At 43.6% G+C, this 19,659-nt stretch overlaps 1 protein-coding gene across 2 annotated transcripts in view; it reads right to left on the reverse strand.

The window, feature by feature from the left end:
- MBTPS2 (membrane bound transcription factor peptidase, site 2) overlaps positions 1 to 19,009 on the reverse strand; it is a 35,003-nt gene extending 15,994 nt beyond the window's left edge. Inside the window, exons 1-5 of one of the 2 annotated variants that reach the window (XM_066622438.1) lie at positions 18,906 to 19,009; positions 10,279 to 10,427; positions 9,671 to 9,809; positions 8,482 to 8,585; positions 2,923 to 3,050 (exon numbers count right to left, since the gene is read on the reverse strand). In XM_066622438.1, coding sequence (XP_066478535.1) covers positions 2,923 to 3,050; positions 8,482 to 8,585; positions 9,671 to 9,809; positions 10,279 to 10,355 — 448 coding nt within the window. In that variant the 5' untranslated portion in view covers positions 10,356 to 10,427; positions 18,906 to 19,009. Of the gene's footprint in view, positions 1 to 2,922; positions 3,051 to 8,481; positions 8,586 to 9,670; positions 9,810 to 10,278; positions 10,428 to 12,141; positions 12,296 to 18,905 lie in introns of those variants that run through there. The other variant, XM_066622437.1, reaches the window with a different exon arrangement.
- Between the last annotated feature and the right edge of the window lie 650 nt (positions 19,010 to 19,659).

A 19,659-nucleotide genomic window follows, 5' to 3' on the forward strand; every position in this document is an offset into this window, starting at 1 on the left:
ACAGCTTACTCTCATGGAAGTGTGCCATAACTGCTGTAGCAAAATTTAATAACTTCTCTTGCAAATATAATTTTACAAACAAAAACAGTGCTCTCTAGGAAAGATGGTACAAGACTCCACTTTTTCCTAGATATAAATTGGGCACGGTCAACATAGGGAAATGTGTGTATTACTCTGGTGTGTCCTTGTTCTAGAAAATCCTACCTTGTGAAAACATAATCTGATTTCACATCTACTAATGAATTATTGCAGAAGCCAGAAGTAATTAAACACAATGAAAGCTGCTTGCTACAGATATGTTTTTGCATCACCCTCGTAAACCAGCTACCATTTTTATTTCTTAGGATTTCCTTGAGGGATTCAGTTGTCATAAAGAAACTAGTAAACCAAACTAGCCTATTCATAATTGTACAGTTAAGGATTTGTCTATATTTCCATTACTGGCTTGATTTAATTAAAAAAAAAAAAACACTTCTCCTTGGAGAGTTTAAAAATCACATCTGGCTTAATCTAAATTGGCACATAAATTCAGCATGAACGCTAATGTTCATCATTCATAAGTATACACAACAAGGGCTCAAATTAAATGGATAACCGAGCCATTTTATTTTCCATCTGAACCATCACAACACACAATTTTGCTTTAAACAGTCTATTTCAAAGTAAGACAGATTGCCTCCCACAATAATTCCTCCTACCTTTTCCCCCTATTAATCCATTGTTCTAGGTATTCTTGTAGTTCTAAGATATTATAATTGCAGCACAATTACAGTAAAGGAATTGTTCACGCCACATGGTTTTGTTAGCTTCAATTATAGACCACAAAGATATTAGGCTGGCTAAAAATAAAAGTGATTAACACCTCTAAAACGACTTTGTAAATAAGCCTTGAAGTAGTGAAGATAAAGATGTTGAGATGTATGAGTGGTCCTAGATCTCCTTTCTTCCACCAGAGCTGGCTGGCTCATGAAGCTGGGTGAAGTAGATCAAGGGTGGTGGGTGCTTTGCATGCACCCAAGGCACTCCCCTACAACCACTGCCACTCTCCTCCTTACACTGTCCATTTGAAAAAGTCAGAGCATGGAGGCATAAGTGGCCTAAGTATCTCTTGGGAAATGCTCCAGGACACCATTCTACTCTCTCCTCCGCACACTTCTTTTTCCACTCCTGGCACTCTGACTTTTTCAAGCAAATGGTGGGTGGAGGAGCAGTAGCAGATGATGTTAGGGGAAAAGAAAAAAAGGCAGGGATGCAAGCTAAGGAATGGCAGTGGTAGCAATTCATCTCTTCAGGAATGTGACACGGGAGCTTGCTCTCTAGCCAAGAGGCAGTCAGCAAACAGGAAAAAAGGAGGACCTGAATTTCCTTCCCTTTTACATCTAGGAGGAACTTGCCAGGAGCTCCAGGAGTGCAAGCAGTAACTACAGGTTGAGTCTCCTTATTTGCAAAGGTTATGTTCCCAGAACTCATGTGATAGCAAAAATGACATTAAAGCAAATCCATTTAAAAAACAATGTCCCTTTGCTGGGCGATTTAAGAACAGCCTTGCTGACCTTTCCAATGCATCAAGAAGACAATCAGTCTCTCCCCAGGCACTTAGAAAGGCTTCACTCTGAGGCAGCAATCCCTCCCTTCAACAGGAGTCCCAGGGGAAAGAATGGAGGAGGTGATAATCATTGCCATTTAGCATTCTTTCACATGCTATGGGGAAAGGGAGGAGTCATTTGCCTTGGAGTGAAGCTGTCCAAAGTGCCTGGAAGAGAATGATTGATGAATTATCAGCTGGCTGCCCTCTCTTGCATTAAAGAGGCTACTGCTAAACATTTTCCCTTTAATTGAAAGGGCCCTTCTCATGGCATTGAGATAAAACAGCAGGTAAAAAGTCTGTGGATAATTAGGTTGTACCTGTACTACAAATGAATACCTCCACCTGTAATAACAGGTGGCAAAAGGCAGGCTGTGGAGATCCTACTGACCTGACATAGCTGTCATGCTCAAAGGGGGTGTGTGGGGTGTGTGTGTGATCTACATACACATCCCGTTGCTGGCACCACTGATGGTTATACAAAGCTCTTCCCAGCAATAGCAAAAATATATCACTCCTGAGTATAAATGTGTTTTCATATCTATACAAGGCAGTAAAGCCACCAGTCATATGTAAGAAGTAAATGAGGCAAGGAGTTCAGACTGATTACCCAGAGGCACTTTTAAAAGGGGTGGTTCACTTATATTTAGCAGGAGGAGAGTAACTGTTCCTGTTCATTCTGGCACAGTATTTCATTCAGTAGTTGTTGCTGGTATCTCCCTTTTTTTGTTTATAAGAACATGAAACTAATTCTTTTGTTCCTTTACCATGTAAATCACTTCAAGAACTTTAGGTTGCTGATAATTGCTATATTAATACTTACAACCTTATGAAAAGAACAAAAGCCAGCCCTAGTCCACAAATATCCATCATTTTTTGTAAGATAGCCAAACATTCAGCAACACTAACTTAAGCCCCCGCACATCATGAAACGTGACTGAACACACAATTCCACTGAAAGCAACAAAGCAGGATTCAGGATTTGGAGGTTTAAAAGCAGCCAAGTCACCACCATTCAAGTAGAAGGTTCACATGTAAAAACATTTTGCATAAAAACCCAACTTCCACTGTTAGTCCTAGCTCAAACACACTTCAAACAAGCTATAGCCTCATCTAAAACCCAGTTCATTTGTCTTCCAGAGAATACAGTAATGTTTGTGGAAGAATATGCTCAGTGAATTTTGCTCTTGCACATTCAGTCTACCACACTGAAATGTTCAAAACACCACTTTGAGTACTGGAAGAGTGGAGGAGAAATCTTTTAAATAAAATACATTTAAATAAAAACAACGTGCATCACAAATTAAGTTCTCATATAAGAATCTAAATTAATTTACCTGCACAAAATATTCTTAGCTGCTGGATTGGAGAAATAAGTTGCAAGTGGGTGGTGAAGAGATCAACAAATGCTCCCGGGTAAACAATAAATATAAACATTCCAAAGCCATTAAACCGAACCTGCTCTCTAAAATAGAAGAAAAAAAATGGTCGGATTGGGGTGTGTTTATTTTTTTATTTTTCTGCTCTGATATGTTGCAAACCCAGAATCAATTATTTAGGATAGAACAGTAATATTTATAACAATGTTTTAAACAATAATTTAAAGGCACTGCATCATGTGCATTATATCATTCAGTACACTGCATGCTACAATACAATCATAAATATAAACTGGGTTTTAAGATGAAAATATTTTTTAATAAAAAAACACTTCCTTAATTTGTGCTTATGGTATGTGGTTAAGATATATTTACCTTGTGCTGGTAAACACACACATTAAAAAACTGCCTTCATGCCTCAACAGCCCAGTCCTATCTTGGCCCAATCCAGAACACCAAGTGGTGCTAGCACAGCCTCTGATGCATGCTATGGGCCAGCCAGAGACCAGGCAATGACTGAAAGAAGTATAAAACTTTCTACATAAGAACATAAGAACAGCCCCACTGGATCAGGCCATAGGCCCATCTAGTCCAGCTTCCTGTATCTCACAGCGGCCCACCAAATGCCCCAGGGAGCACACCAGATAACAAGAGACCTCATCCTGGTGCCCTCCCCTGCATCTGGCATTCTGACATAACCCATTTCTAAAATCAGGAGGTTGCGCATACACATCATGGCTTGTACCCCATAATGGATTTTTCCTCCAGAAACTTGTCCAATCCCCTTTTAAAGGCATCTAGGCTAGACGCCAGCACCACATCCTGTGGCAAGGAGTTCCACAGACCGACCACACGCTGAGTAAAGAAATATTTTCTTTTGTCTGTCCTAACCCGCCCAACACTCAATTTTAGTGGATGTCCCCTGGTTCTGGTATTATGTGAGAGTGTAAAGAGCATTTCCCTATCCACTCTGTCCATTCCCTGCATAATTTTGTATGTCTCAATCATGTCCCCCCTCAAGCGTCTCTTTTCTAGGCTGAAGAGGCCCAAACGCCGTAGCCTTTCCTCATAAGGAAGGTGCCCCAGCCCCGTAATCATCTTAGTCGCTCTCTTTTGCACCTTTTCCATTTCCACTATGTCTTTTTTGAGATGCGGTGACCAGAACTGGACACAATACTCCAGGTGTGGCCTTACCATAGATTTGTACAATGGCATTATAATACTAGCCGTTTTGTTCTCAATACCCTTCCTAATGATCCCAAGCATAGAATTGGCCTTCTTCACTGCCGCCGCACATTGGGTTGACACTTTCATCGACCTGTCCACCACCACCCCAAGATCTCTCTCCTGATCTGTCACAGACAGCTCAGAACCCATCAGCCTATATCTAAAGTTTTGATTTTTTGCCCCAATGTGCATGACTTTACACTTACTGACATTGAAGCGCATCTGCCATTTTGCTGCCCATTCTGCCAGTCTGGAGAGATCCTTCTGGAGCTCCTCACAATCACTTCTGGTCTTTACCACTCAGAAAAGTTTGGTGTCGTCTGCAAACTTAGCCACTTCACTGCTCAACCCTGTCTCCAGGTCATTTATGAAGAGGTTGAAAAGCACCGGTCCCAGGACAGATCCTTGGGGCACACCACTTTTCACCTCTCTCCATTGTGAAAATTGCCCATTGACACCCACTTTCTGCTTCCTGGCCTCCAACCAGTTCTCAATCCACAAGAGGACCTGTCCTCTAATTCCCTGACTGTGGAGTTTTTTCAGTAGCCTTTGGTGAGGGACCGTGTCAAACGCCTTCTGAAAGTCCAGATATATAATGTCCACGGGTTCTCCCGCATCCACATGCCTGTTGACCTTTTCAAAGAATTCTATAAGGTTCGTGAGGCAAGACTTACCCTTACAGAAGCCATGCTGACTCTCCCTCAGCAAGGCCTGTTCGTCTATGTGTTTTGAGATCCTATCTTTGATGAGGCATTCCACCATCTTACCCGGTATGGATGTTAGGCTGACCGGCCTATAGTTTCCCGAGTCCCCCCTCTTTTCCTTTTTAAAGATAGGCGTGACATTTGCTATCCTCCAATCTTCTGGCACCGTGGCCGTTTTGAGGGACAAGTTGCATACCTTAGTCAAGAGATCTGCAACTTCATTCTTCAATCTTCATTCTACATACTTAATCTGCTGCTGCCTTGTTCCCAATGAGCCTACCAGCTGGAACTGTACCAGCTCTTTGGTTGGCATAAATCCAAGTGGGTCCAATGGGGTAGTTCAAACCCAGGCTGGGGTCATAGGATGTCAGCATTGTTACCAATACCAACCCCCAGCCTGCTCTCAACACACCCCAGGCCAGTCCCAATCTCTGCCCCAGTCCTTCTCCAGAACATTCCCAGGCACTTCCCAGCACTTTCGTTGCAAAAACCAGAAGTGCTCTCCCCCCTTTTTTATTTTTCTCGACTTTTGCAGGTGCTGAATCCCTGTGGAGAGATGCCCTGGATCGCCCAGGACTGCAGTGCTGGCAGCAGATGAGTAAAAAAACCCTCCAATCCCTGGCAGCAGCGCAATCCTAGGGATCACATTGCTGCCTTACCCTCTCCACCACACACACTTAATAATAATAATAATAATAATAATAATAATAATAATAATAATAATAACAACAACAACAACAACTTTATTTCTACCCTGCCTTTCTCCCCGAAGGGACTTACTGTGCTCCCAACTCCCTTGTAGAAGTTTGGAAAGCTATGGATTTCCAGAATTATCATTTGTGGCTGGCCTACTATACAACAGCCCCATCAGCACTGCACACCTACTTCCAGATGTCCAGCTAATCCCTAAAATGTAGTCTGCTGGGTCATGTGTTTCTAGGTCAGACTTTTACTTTTCTCTTTGCATTGCTGCTGGTTGCTCTTTGAAATCCCTGGGAGACCAAAGGTTATGACTCTCTCCTCATTCAATTCTGGTTTGGTTATAATCCACACGGTGATTATCCCCCTGCAACAACACCTTGAATATGTTATTTCAGAGCTAAAGATAAGGGGAAAAAACTAAGGTAAGATTTTCAAAAAAGTCTACAATGAATCTGAGCCAAAAGCTTCCAAGCATCAAATGTTTCCTGTTGGTAAGTCATCTGGTGCAGGGGGCTGGGTAGGCCTAAACCCTTAGCTGAATCCAAGACCGTCAGTTTTAACTTTACAAAATATATTTCATAGAATAGAATCATAGAGTTGAAAGGGACCTAATAGGTCATCTAGTCCAACCTCCTGCTAGTAGCAGGAAATTCTCCTAGAGCATCTCCAACAGCTGCTTGTCGAGCCTCTGCTTGAAGATCTCCAATGAAGGAGAGTCCACCACTTCCCTTGGCAATCCGTTCCCTGGCCGAACCACCCTTACCATCAGGAAATTTTTCCTGATATCCAATCGGAATCTCTTGCTATTTGTACCCGTTGGATCTAGTTCTACTTTCAGAGGCAGTTGAGAAGGCATTTGTCCCTTCTTCCATATGATAGCCCTTCAGGTATTTGAACAGAGCTATCATATTCCCTCTCAACCTTCTCTTCTCCAGGCAGAACATACCAAGTTCCCTCAACCTTTCCTCATACGGCTTGTTCTCCAGTCCTCTGATCATCCTTGTTGCTCTCCTCTGAACCAGTTTGGCTGCATCTTTCTTAAAGTGACCAGAGTCACGGAGGAAAACTGAGATATATGCCTGCAGTTTTTGCCTTCAGTATCTAAATATTCAATGTTTTCACCTTCAGTATTCAGTTTTTGCCTTCTTTATTTCCTCAGCAAGTTTATGACTGTGGGGAAGACATTCTGAGTGGTTGGAGGCATTACTAACAACCATTGTTACAAAAAATTCAATTTCCTCCCTAAGTAGCTGGGGAGGATGTGGGAGGGAAGGAATAAGAGGAGTGAAGCTAGGGCATTAATGAGGCACTTAAACAGTATGAAGAGGATACAAAGAAACAGAAGGAATAAAGAAACTTAGACTAAGGAAGAGAGGAAAGGTTCCATTAGCAGAGGTGTAGCTGTCAGAAGAAGGGTGCATGGGGCTGAACAAAAAAGGTTCATAAGAGTCACATTCCCTTCTTTCAATAGGACAAGCGCCTGGTGACTTTTGGGTCACCAAAAGTAACAAGCAGGGATCATCTAAACTCGATTCTGCAGAGCATAGTAGCCCTCAAAATCTGTACTGTATGCCTTCACCAGCTTTCACACTTGTATTCCCAGACTATGGCGACCCTCTCTGGCAGCAAACCTGCTTTCTGACCCCAGAAAGTCTCTGTGAGGCTTCAGGGTCTACAGGAGCAATTGGCATTCTCTGTACTGAATACTTGCTGCTGCAACTTTCAAAGGTGATTAGGGAAAAGGAAGCATGTGCTGACTCACTCTAAAAATACAATCTGAACCTCCCTCATTTGTTCAGAGCCAAGAGATAGAATCATGCCCAGTTCCATGTTGCTCCCATTATAGCCTCCTCCAGTGTTATACTCCAGAAAGACAAGTACAAGTTGAGTCTCATTATTCCATTCCCAGAACTCACGTAGATGGCAAAAACCACACTAAAGCAAATCAATTTAAAGAACAAAGTTCTTGCAAGGCGATTTAAAAACAGCCTTGCTGACCTTTTGAAATGCACACAGTGGCAATCAGTCTCTCTCCAGGCGCTTAGGTTTCACTAGGAGGCAGCAATCCCTCCCTTCACCAGGAGCTGCAGTGAGGAAGAAAGAATGGAGAAGGTGATAATCACTGCCATTTAGCCTTCCTTCATGTGCTCAGGGGAAAGGGAGGGGTTTGCTTTGTGCCTGGAGAGAGAATGGTTAATGGATTGTCAGCTCGCTGCCCTCTCTCACATTAATAAGGGTGTTGTTAAAAGACTGTTTTCCTTTAATTTAAAGGGTACAGATAGAAAGATCTGTGGATAATTAGGTTATACCTGTAATCCCTTGCATGACTGTCTCTTCACAACAGTAAAAAGCAGTTTTTATAACTGTGATTTTAAAGGATGGATTTTTCCCCCTTCTCCAGGGATCAGCACATTCCTTCTCATTTGCAGTGGCCATTCGTGTTGAGTCAAATTGGTGTATTAAAAAATCCGTGTATAACAAGGTTGGACGGGTATTTCTAATTAGCAGTCCTCTGGACATTACATTTGCAGCAGGTGCAGGAAGAAAAGGAGAGACAGAACAGTCTGGACACTGAAAAGATGGAGAACTTTGTACCTTCCAGTTGCAAAGCAGACAATTTGAGACAGAATCTGAACTTTGTATGCAAGGTAGTAAGTGGCACAGCAATATATGGAAAATACACATTACTGTATAACTGTGTGCATTAGTTTTCGATTTCCAGAACTAAAATTCCTCTCTTACCTCACTCCCTTGTCAATTCTTCTTTTTTAATAATGTGAACTCTCCATATTAGTACACATACAGCCCTATTCACCTGTGATTAAATCCTCTGGCAAATAAAGTGCTCTTGGCATTTGGAAGTAAAAAAAGAAGATTGCATTACCGGATAGCTGCCACCCCATGGCCAACTTCATGTAAGACACCACTGATGAGGATTGCAGTGAAGAAGTAGGACAGTTGGCTGATGGGAAGATTGACACCAGGCACCTGTTTCCAGAGACACAACAAGAAGCAGGATAATGAGGGCTTCAAAGACAGACCTTTTGGCATCCTCCTACAGTGTCTAAAAGCCACTTCACAAGTGACAAGATTCCCATGGGTAAATTCTGAAGTGCAGGAGATTTTCCCAACACTCCCGAGCCATGCCAAGTCTCCCAAAGCCACACACCTCTGATTGCCACAATAGCGTAAGGCAGCTTAAAAAAAGACATATTAATCTATTAAACTAATCTAGGATATTAATCTATCCTAGCTTTTAACACAGTATATTGTGTTTTATGACATAAGTATTTTGAAACATCTCATTTTTATTGGACCTTTTCATGTGTTGCTATGTTAGTTTTTAATGTGAGTTCACTTGTGATGGCACCTTGCTAAAATGCCTTTAAAAGGGAACTGGACAGATTTATGGAGGAAAAGGTCCATCACAGGTTACAAGCCATGACGGATATATGCAACGTCCTGGTTTTAGGAGTAAGCTATCTCTGAATGCCTATTGTATGGGAGTGACAACAGGATACTGGTATCTTGTTGTCTTCAGTGCTCCTTGACACACCAAAGCATCTGGTGAGCCACTGTGAGATAGAGAAAACTGGTCTAGATGGCCTCTTGGCCTGATCCAGCAAGACTCTTCTTATATTTTATGTTCACCTCCTTATGTATTTTAGATTTCTATGCAAACCACCTTTTTTTAAGAGAGAGATGGGAATAGAAATTAAATAAATAAGAGCAGGATCTTTACACTGGTTGCTCCAAACCTATGGAATTATTTCCCTACAGAGTTACATAGTTCCCCCTCCCTGCAGGCTTGTAGAAGATACATTTCCCATTTGGCCTTTAGCTTTAGTGGTTAGACTGCTGAATCACTGATTTTCTCTGTGCTTGACTTGTATTATGTTTTTAATCCATTCTAACAGACACTGCAAGCAGTTTAGGAATGTTTTGAATCAAATTTAAAACACAAAACACACAGATGAGAGATCCACACAGGAAAAGGTCGATGCCTTTTTGAAAGGATATTGGTTCATATTATGTTCCAGTGCTTAAAGTGTAAATGAAGAAATGATACTCACCACCACCTGCAACATTTGATCATTCTGAGCTCCAGGGGCTTCAGTTAGCATCTGTGAGAGTGTCTGCATCAGAGTCTTTCCAAGGAGAATGACGGAACCAAACATAGCAGCTATGCCAAACACCATTCCTGCACTAAACCTGAAAGAAAGATAGAAATGACATTGTACTATATTATTAGTAATGCCCTGTTTGATAACCCCTTTTTGCCTGCCTCACAGGTGTACACATTTGGTCCCTGTTGTGTGTTTGCAAAGTTGGGTAGAAATAGCTTAAGTACTCTTTAGCTGGGAAGGGTTGAGCTCCATGAGAGCACTCCAGGAAAACCGAGTCTCTTCTATCTGCAATATCTATCTGCAATATCTGCAGATCTGCAATATCTATCTGCAATATCAGAGACTGATACCACCTCCAAGATCAATTTGATAAGCCCAGTCAGCAAATTCACTATGTAATGAAACAACTGCTTCACCAACAATACGTCAAGTCTCTTATACCAGGGGCATATAAGCAATCAGTCCCAGAACAGCAAATAATCTGTTTAGTACAACACAAAAGAATTTCCAGTAATTGTCTCATACAAGCCTAAAATACAATCATGAAACAATACCATAGATAAAGAAATCTAGGCTTCCATCTTCCCCAATTGTAAAACAGACGGTTGAAAAGAGCAGTTTGCCATCGCATGTGAAACGGAGAGATGGTAAGTCCATAGGATGTGAGCCAATCCTCGTAAGATGCCTTCAGAGAGGAAGAGGACTGTAATAGAGAACAGAAACATCAGTGTAACCAAATAATTTCAAGAGGATTTCAGCCTACAAGGAGGCTTATGGCTCTTTGTAGGTGTTCACTTTCTCTTCTGTTCTGGTTTGTCCTTCTACTGCTTTCCTCATATTTCATATTCCTTTGAATTTTTTCCTTGTATATCTTTAGGTTGCTCTTTGAATTAGGCAACATGCTCTGAATATGCGCAACCATAGCTAAATACCTTCATACATCCCTAGTTTTGCTGAAGTGCACATAAGGAAGGGAAATTCAGATAGACCCTCTCAAAAGAAATCATAAATTGATGATTATGAGTACATTTCCATGTAAATGGCTATACCAGGGTTCATTTTTACAGACTGGTTAACAATGTACACAGTGCACAGATTTTATCTGCACTGAATAGACCATGTATGAATAACTGGAGCCAGGCACAGATTAAACTGTACCCAGGAGTATCTGCCAGTATTAATGTGCGAACAACTCTAATGCTGCTGGGCAAACTTTTTAACCCTGTGGAGACATGCAGTACAATGTCTGTTTAAAGCACTGCATACATATTCCACACTATACATAGGAGCAAACGGTTATTGGTACAGTACCTGCAAAACAAACAAAAAACTGGAGCATACCTATAGGCTTCAACAAAGTATAACATGCAACATGTGCACACTGAACATACAGGGGGAGTAGGGCCTGCTACCTCCAGTTCTAATAATCTGCCTTATAAGAAGAAACAACATAGAAGAACATCTGTGTAGGGTTTTAGACCAGGAGTGTCAAACTTGTTTCATATAGAGGGTCAAAGTTAGCATCTATTTATGATTTCTACGGAGGTGGTCTGTCCAAATTTCTCTCCCTTAAGTGCACTTTAGCAAAACTAGTGCAGAGGGCCGGAAGTGATGTCATTAAGCAGAAAGTGACACCATTAAGCAGATGATGGCCATAAAGAAGCACTTTGCTCTCACATAAAAACTCATTAACTGCAAATGACTAGAAAAGAAAAACATTCAAATCTTGTTCATATTTTCAGAGTATGAGAGAGCCCAATTATCGCAATGGGAGAACCCAATTATAATTGGGGGGGGAGAAATTGCTTTGGGGGGGCCAGTGAGCATTACATTTGACACCCCTGTAAGCAACAAAGCACCTCCTTTGTGGAACTCTGGAGACCACAGCAGAGTGTATGTAGTGTTAGGATAGGTAGGTAGCCAACAGCTACACCCATTGAGCTTCTGTGATATCCTTGTTAAAAGTGTATAGAGGGTCCAGAGATGTGTGGTGGGTGGGGTGGCAGGTGAGGCAGAGCCTCCCCACCGGAGTCCTTCTGAAAGCGCCACCGTGCAAGGCACCCACAACCAGGTTCTGGGTGCTTGGGTGCCTGATGTGGCGGCGGCGGCAGCAGCGCTTTCAGAAGGACTCCGGACCTCATAGGGTCTCTTGTTGGGGCGAGAATAGGGTGGCTCTGGCCAGCCCATGGAAAGCAACCATGTGCCCTATGGCTATGGGACTTCAGCCTCTCAGGCAGGTCCACGCCCCCTAGCGACGGCTGTGGGCAACTTAGCCACGAATCCCCCTTCCAGACTAGGGGGGAGGCTGCTCCTGCTGTGCCTCGCAACAGCCCCCCCATGTCCTCAGCCTGCCCTCTGCCGTCCCTAACGAGCTCTTCCCTCTGCAGCGGAAGTTGAGGGAGGCACACCCGCCTCACCTTCAGCGCGGTGTCGGCCAAGTACACTGCGCACCAGCCCCCCAGCACGCAGACCACCACAGGCATCGGGATCATGTCAGCGGCAGCCGAAGCCAAAGCGCCCCGCCGCAGAATTTCCTGGGGTGAGACTCCCCGGAACGAAATGCCCCTCGGAACTATACTGCGCCTGCCGCAGTCTTCGGAGGAGCACTTCCGGATGTTGCGCCACGGGGGGAAGGAGGGGTGGAGGAAAAGGACCGTGTGCAACAATAGGCTGAACTCTAATGGTTCCGTGGAGACTTCGGTTCCTAGTTGCAGCTGGTGGTTTTCCACCAGTAGTGGGAATAAGCAGAATTCATGCCTGGAAAGCCACAGAAGCTCCCTCTCTGGTGCAGTGGCTTGAAATAAGGTGCTTGATTCCCCCCCCCCCCGCAAGGTGATCAGATGCAATGAAGGCCACAGTGCCTCTTCCTTTAACCAGTGCATAGAAGAGGGAATTTGGGCAGGTGCAGCTTTTTAAACCCTTCATGTTGAGCTTCACCTGCCCAAATTCCCTCTTCTATGCCCTGGTTAAAGGTATAGGCACTCTGTCCTCCACTGGATCTGGTCACGCTGCAGCCCCCCCCCCCCAATGGTATGATTTTTCCCTTGCAACATGCCATACTTACATGCTTTTAAGTTTGATTGCATGCTGAAGTTCAACAAATGAAGATCAGTTGGGGAAAGGCTTTGTCTACGGCAAACCCTAAACACAAACAGCACATTCCTATGTCTTTAAGCCCAGCTAGGTAGGCATTCCCTAGGCCAGAGGTGAGCAAACTTTCAACTTTAGGGACCCTGGACCTTTATGCAATTGTGTAGGAGAGATAATTGCAGCAGGTGCAGCTTGTCATCTGTGAGACAAGCTGAACCTGCTGAAATTCCCTCTTCTATACAATTGTTAAAGGTTCAGGGTCCCTAAAGGTGAACATTTGTCCACCTTTGCCGTTTGTGCACAGTGCTTGGAACACACCATGTCCTGTAAACCTCGCCCCCCCCCCACACACACACACATGTACAATAAAAGGTAATGCACACACATGTACAATAAAATATTGGACACACATGGACGTGTGTAGGATGACCAGATAGAATGGAGGGCAGAGCACCTACACTTTTAACCATTGTATAGAAGAGAGAGTTTGGGCAGGTACAGCTTTTTAAACCCTTCCATGTTGAGCTGCACCTGCCCAAATTCCCTCTTCTGTACAATGGTTAAAGGCGTTGATACAGGCTAATGAAAGCCAGCCAATTATGATAAAACAGATCATTTGGGCAGAGCAAATGCTTAACAGTTTAATAGGGAAAATGTTCAAATATTTACTTATGTTAATGAACCAAATGTCAATGCAGTGTTATGGGTGTTTATAGCTAAACAGTTTAAAACAAATAATGTTTAAGAAATAAGGAAAATTATGCTTAAAACATATGAAATCCACTATGTTTGTCTGGTCTCTGTCTGCAAACTGAAACAGAGACAGGCTGTAAATCAGACGCAAACTGTCAGGTTGTTGGCAACCTTCAGTCTCGAAAGACTATGGTATCACGCTCTGAAAGGTGGTTCTGGAACAGCGTCTAGTGTGGCTGAAAAGGCCAATCCGGGAGTGACAATCCCTTCCACACCAGGAGCAAGTGCAGTCTGTCCCTGGTCTGTCTCCCTGGCTATGGGCCTTCCTTCTTTGCCTCTTTGCCTCAGACTGTTGGCCAAGTGTCTCTTCAAACTGGGAAAGGCCATGCTGCACAGCCTGCCTCCAAGCGGGCCGCTCAGAGGCCAGGGTTTCCCACTTGTTGAGGTCCACTCCTAAGGCCTTCAGATCCCTCTTGCAGATGTCCTTGTATCGCAGCTGTAGTCTACCTGTAGGGTGCTTTCCTTGCACGAGTTCTCAATAGAGGAGATCCTTTGGGATCCAGCCATCATCCATTCTCACGACATGACCGAGCCAACGCAGGCGTCTCTGTTTCAGCAGTGCATACATGCTAGGGATTCCAGCATGTTCCAGGACTGTGTTGTTTGGAACTTTGTCCTGCCAGGTGATGCCGAGAATGCGTCAGAGGCAGCGCATGTGGAAAGCGTTCAGTTTCCTCTCCTGTTGTGAGTGAAGAGTCCATGACTCGCTGCAGTAAAGAAGTGTACTCAGGATGCAAGCTCTGTAGACCTGGATCTTGGTATGTTCCATCAGCTTCTTGTTGGACCAGACTCTCTTTGTGGTAAGTCTTTGTGGACCAGACTTTGTGAGTCTGGAAAACGTGGTAGCTGCTTTACCGATGCATTTGTTTCGTTCGGTATCGAGAGAAAGAGTGTCAGAGATCGTTGAGCCAAGGTACACAAAGTCATGGACAACCTCCAGTTCATGTGCAGAGATTGTAATGCAGGGAGGTGAGTCCACATCCTGAACCATGACCTGTGTTTTCTTCAAGCTGATCGTCAGTCCAAAATCTTGGCAGGCCTTGCTAAAACGATCCATGAGCTGCTGGAGATCTTTGGCAGAGTGGGTAGTGACAGCTGCAGCATCGGCAAAGAGGAAGTCACGCAGACATTTCAGCTGGACTTTGGACTTTGCTCTCAGTCTGGAGAGGTTGAAGAGCTTTCCGTCTGATCTGGTCCGGAGATAGATGCCTTCTGTTGCAGTTCCAAAGGCATGCTTCAGCAGAACAGTGAAGAAAATCCCAAACAAGGTTGGTGCAAGAACACAGCTCTGCTTCACGCCGCTTCGGATGTCAAAGGGGTCTGATGTGGAGCCATCAAAGACAATAGTGCCCTTCATGTCCTTGTGGAAGGATCTGATGATGCTGAGGAGCCTGGGTGGACATCCAATCTTGGGGAGAATCTTGAAGAGGCCATCCCTGTTGACCAGGTCGAAGGCCTTCGTGAGATCTATGAAGGCTATAAAGAGTGGCTGTCGTTGTTCCCTGCATTTCTCCTGCAGTTGTCAGGATCAGTGGTGGACCTGTTGATATGTGGACCAGTGGTGGACCAGTGGAGCCCCAACATAGAGTCTCCCAACTTAGAGACCCAAGATCAAAGCACTGGCACCAGCTTGACCTGATTCTCACCAGACGCTCCAGCCTTCCCAGCATCAAGATCACACGCAGCTATCAGGGTGCTGCCTGCGACACCGACCACTCCCTGGTGTGCAGCAGAGTGAAAATGCAAACAAAGCGACTGTACCACACGAAAAAGGAAGGAAGACCTCGCATTGATACCAGCAAGACCCGGGATCAGAGAAAAGTGGAGGAATTTGCACGAGCGCTTGAGGAATCTCTTCCAGGCCTGGTCGATGCAAACACATCCAACAGATGGGAACATTTCAAGAATGCCGTTTACAACAACACCTTGTCCATATTTGGCAAGAAGACCAACAAGATGGCAGACTGGTTTGAAGCCCACTCTGAGGAGTTGACACCAGTCATTGAGGAAAAGAGGAGAGCTCAAGCAGCATACAAGGCTTGTCCCAGTGAATGCAACCTGCAGGTCCTCCGAGCTGCTCGCAGCAAAGTCCAGCAGATTGCCAGGAGATGTGCTAACGACTACTGGCTCCAGCTCTGCTCCCAGATACAGATAGCAGCTGACACAGGCAACATCAAGGGGATGTATGACGGTATCAAGCAGGCCCTAGGTCCAACGCAGAAGAAAATTGCCCCTCTGAAGTCTGCCACAGGCGAGGTCATCCAGGATCGGGCGCAGCAGATGGAACGCTGGGTGCAGCACTACTCTGAGCTATATTCCAGAGAAAATGTAGTCACCGAAGAAGCGCTGAACAACATTGAGTGCCTGTCTGTGCTGGAGGAGCTTGACAGTGAACCAACCCTAGAAGAACTTCACGTGGCCCTGGACTCCCTTGCCTTTGGCAAGGCACCTGGAAAAGACAGCATCCCTGCTGAAGTCCTAAAGTGCTGCAAAGAGATCATCGTCACTGAGCTGCATGAAATCCTCTGTCTCTGCTGGAGAGAAGGTGGAGTACCTCAAGACATGAGGGATGCAAACATCATCACGCTGTACAAGAACAAAGGTGACAGGGGTGACTGCAACAACTCTCCTTAGCGTTGTAGGAAAGTTGTTTGCCCAAGTTGCACTAAAGAGGCTCCAGGTACTTGCAGAGAGCGTTTATCCAGAATCACAGTGCGGATTCTGAGCCAACAGGTCCACCACTGATATGGTATTCTCCCTTAGACAACTGCAAACTGTCAAGGACATCAGATAAAGTGAACGCTGCATGGAAAAGGGAGTATAAGAAGCTGAAATTTCCATCTGTCAGGCTAATTGCTAGTATGACAGATGATTTAAGCTTCTCTTGGAATCAAATTTACAGCTTGTATATTCATTATACTAAAATATCAAATAAAGCATTGTTTCTGAATAGAGAGGCAAATTCCACCTTCAAGTTGCTTTTAAGCAGAGAATTGAAAGGGCAAAAAGCATTATTACATTTTAAAACATTCAGGCTTTCCTTTTTAAACCAAATACAGTTTGATAAACACTGGGAAGGGCTATTTAGACCAAAGTTTCATAGAAGTTTCAAAGAGATTATAATGTTTGCTTGTTTGCAAATATTTTTCAATGCCTTAAGTGTAACCAATATAAATTAGCGATTAGAGTAAAGCTTAATTGCCTGATGTTATTGAAAGTTAAATAATAGTATAGAAATACACAGAAAGGTGAAAAGCTATTACTTAAAAGCCACAAGTTTGAAAATGTAATTCAAATCTAACTCTGAGAAGGCAGAAGTCTGGCAGAATTTAATTAACAAGGAGGATTCTTATCTCAAGCAAAAACATTCCAACTCTGTAGACTCAAAGTGACAGATTTAGATACTTTTAATTGGAACTAAAAGAGTTACAACCTAAAGTGAGATTAGATGCAGGGAGTAGCCAGGAAGCAGAGTAAAACTTATCTCTTGGCACTTGCAATAATAAATTTTTGCAAGAAGCGAGAAAACTAAAGGTTATACACAGGTTAGAAGCATTTTTAATGAGGGAAAACTAGCAACATTAGATGACAGTTGACAGCCTTGGTAAAGACGGTAAATCTGTTGCTAATTAAAATAGAGTTTTCCAAGATACAGACATCAGCAGAAACAGCTGGACAGGAACAAGATAATATGAGAAAGCCCTTAATTAGCAAACATTCGTGAGAACCTCTGTCAGAGCTAAAAGCTGACAGGAGGGGCTAGATTGAAATAAAGAGAAAGGTTTCTTAAAATCCTTATTTACAATAAGAAGTTAGTTTGTCTTGTATTAAATAAAATTAACCACAATACAGATCACATATAAAGAGAATAGAGGGAAGACAAAAGGCTTAGTTTAAACAGTGATTAATGAGACCAGACAGAAAGAAATTTGAAAAGATAGAATAGAGGGAAGGCAAAAGGCTTAGTTTAAACCAGGGGTGTCCAAAGTTTTTGGCTGGAGGGCCACATCATCTCTCTGACACTGTGTCGGGGGCCAGGGGGAAAAAAAAGAATTAATTTACATTTAAAATTTGAATAAATTTGCATAAGTTTACATAAATGAATATATTAAAGATGAACTTATATGAATGAATGAAGATCTTGCAATAGCTCAAGGGCTATAAAAGGCCTTGCACAAAGCAAGGCTGGCCTTTCCTTTGCTGCCGCTACTGCATCACAGATGTAAAACAGCAAGCAGTGGAGGGAGCCCTCATCTCACAGCTCACGCAAGAGGTCAAACAGTCGCTCTCACGCTGAGAGCAGTTGCATCGGGCCAGTGCGGGCTCCAACTAATCTCTGGAGGGCCAGAGGCTCATTGGAGACTGGGGGCTCCCTGAGGGCTGCATTGAGAAGCCTGAGGGCTGCATGTGGCCCCAAGGCGGGTGTTTGGGCACCCCTGCTTTAAACAGTGATTAATGAGACCAGACAGAAAGGAATTTGAAAAGATAGAACTGGTGGTCAGAGATAAGCACACCAGTTCTATAATAAATGAGTAAAGAGTGCCATCTAGTGGTTGTTGGAAACAATGTCTCAAATGTACATTTTGCCTTTTTGGAGTTTGTAACTTGAAGCCAACTAATCAAATGCTTGTAAAATTATCTGTGGCCAATCCTGACAAAGCCTCTATTTCTGATGTCACACATCAGCCAATGAAATGTAAGACTCCTCAAACAAAGAAACCAGAATCCAATATTAGGGAGAGGCACACACTGGAAAATTGCATTTCTCTGAGAGCTCCCACATGGCTCTCATTGCTCTCTTTGCTTTGGACAGAAGTCCCTGAGAGGCCTGTTGCTGGCAACGAAATAAAGCTTGCAGACAATCACCACTCTTGCCTACTGAGTTTGCTTTTGAACTTTGCTCTTGACCTTGCAACAGTGTAGGCACTCCGTCCTCCATTCTATCTGTTCACCCTGCCCCAGAAGAGACCTAAGAACTGTCCTCACTGAGTGAACATGTCTCAAGTGCCCAGCTTGCCCCACATTTGTGGTGAACTGCAAATTGGCATTTGGGGTCAGGAGCTGGGGGAACAATAATTACTCATTTGACTTATAGTAGGCAATATATTTGACTTATAATAATTGACCTACAATAATATTTGATTAATAATCATAAGTTAAAAGAATATAATTTTATAATATAAAAATGTAATATAAAATAAAAATATGACTTTTATAATAATTATTTTATAGTTCTAAAAGTCAAAACAATTTGACATAATAGGAGAAAGTGAGTTTGTTTTTATAGCAGTGTTTCCTATTTTAAGACTAAAGTTTGGCACAGACTTTGCTCTTGTACCTGAAGCACTTCACTCCTTGAGTAAGCTGGGCACGTCCATCAAAGTAGGGAGTCCAATAAGGTTCCTCCTCTCGCCTCCATCCCTCTGCTGACACTGATTGGCTCAAATTCATGCCACTCTTGAGCGAACTCCTGAGCTGATTGGTGCAGCTTCAGGTCAACATGTGGTCACAGTGCAGAGTCAACCCATCTGCTATTCCTGTAGTGATAGGAAAACTATTGGCTGTTATGAAAATAAGTATGGCTTCCCCTCAATGACTGCTGCTAAGGCCACTGGGAATTATAGTTTTGGGAGGGCATTAAGACCTGAGGCCAGCTCCTTCCCACCCTGCATTTCCCAGGGTTGCTTTAGGAAGACCACAATAGATCAGTTTATAGCAGTGGTGCATGACCCAATTTTTGGTGGGTCATAAAACTAACAAGGCACATTAGGCTTAGTAAAGTGTTTCTTGACCAGTGGTATGAGTACCACCAGTGGTACTTGAGGCAGTGTCTGGTGGTACTCACGGGATCCCTGGACAGTCTGCAGGGTAACCAGATACAAAGGAGAACAGAGTGTCTGCACCTTTAACTTTAACCTGCACCTTTAAGCAGGTGCAGCTTTTTAAACCCTTCCATGTTGAGCTGCACCTGCCAAAATCCCCTCTTCTATGCAGTGGTTAAAGGTATAGGAACTCTGTCTTCCATTGTGCCTGGTTACCCTGCCTGGACACCTGCCACCCAGCAGTGAGACCAAGAACAGGACACAGCAAAC

The sequence above is a fragment of the Tiliqua scincoides genome, chromosome 3 (genome assembly GCF_035046505.1).
Source record: "Tiliqua scincoides isolate rTilSci1 chromosome 3, rTilSci1.hap2, whole genome shotgun sequence".
Lineage (NCBI taxonomy): Eukaryota > Metazoa > Chordata > Lepidosauria > Squamata > Scincidae > Tiliqua > Tiliqua scincoides.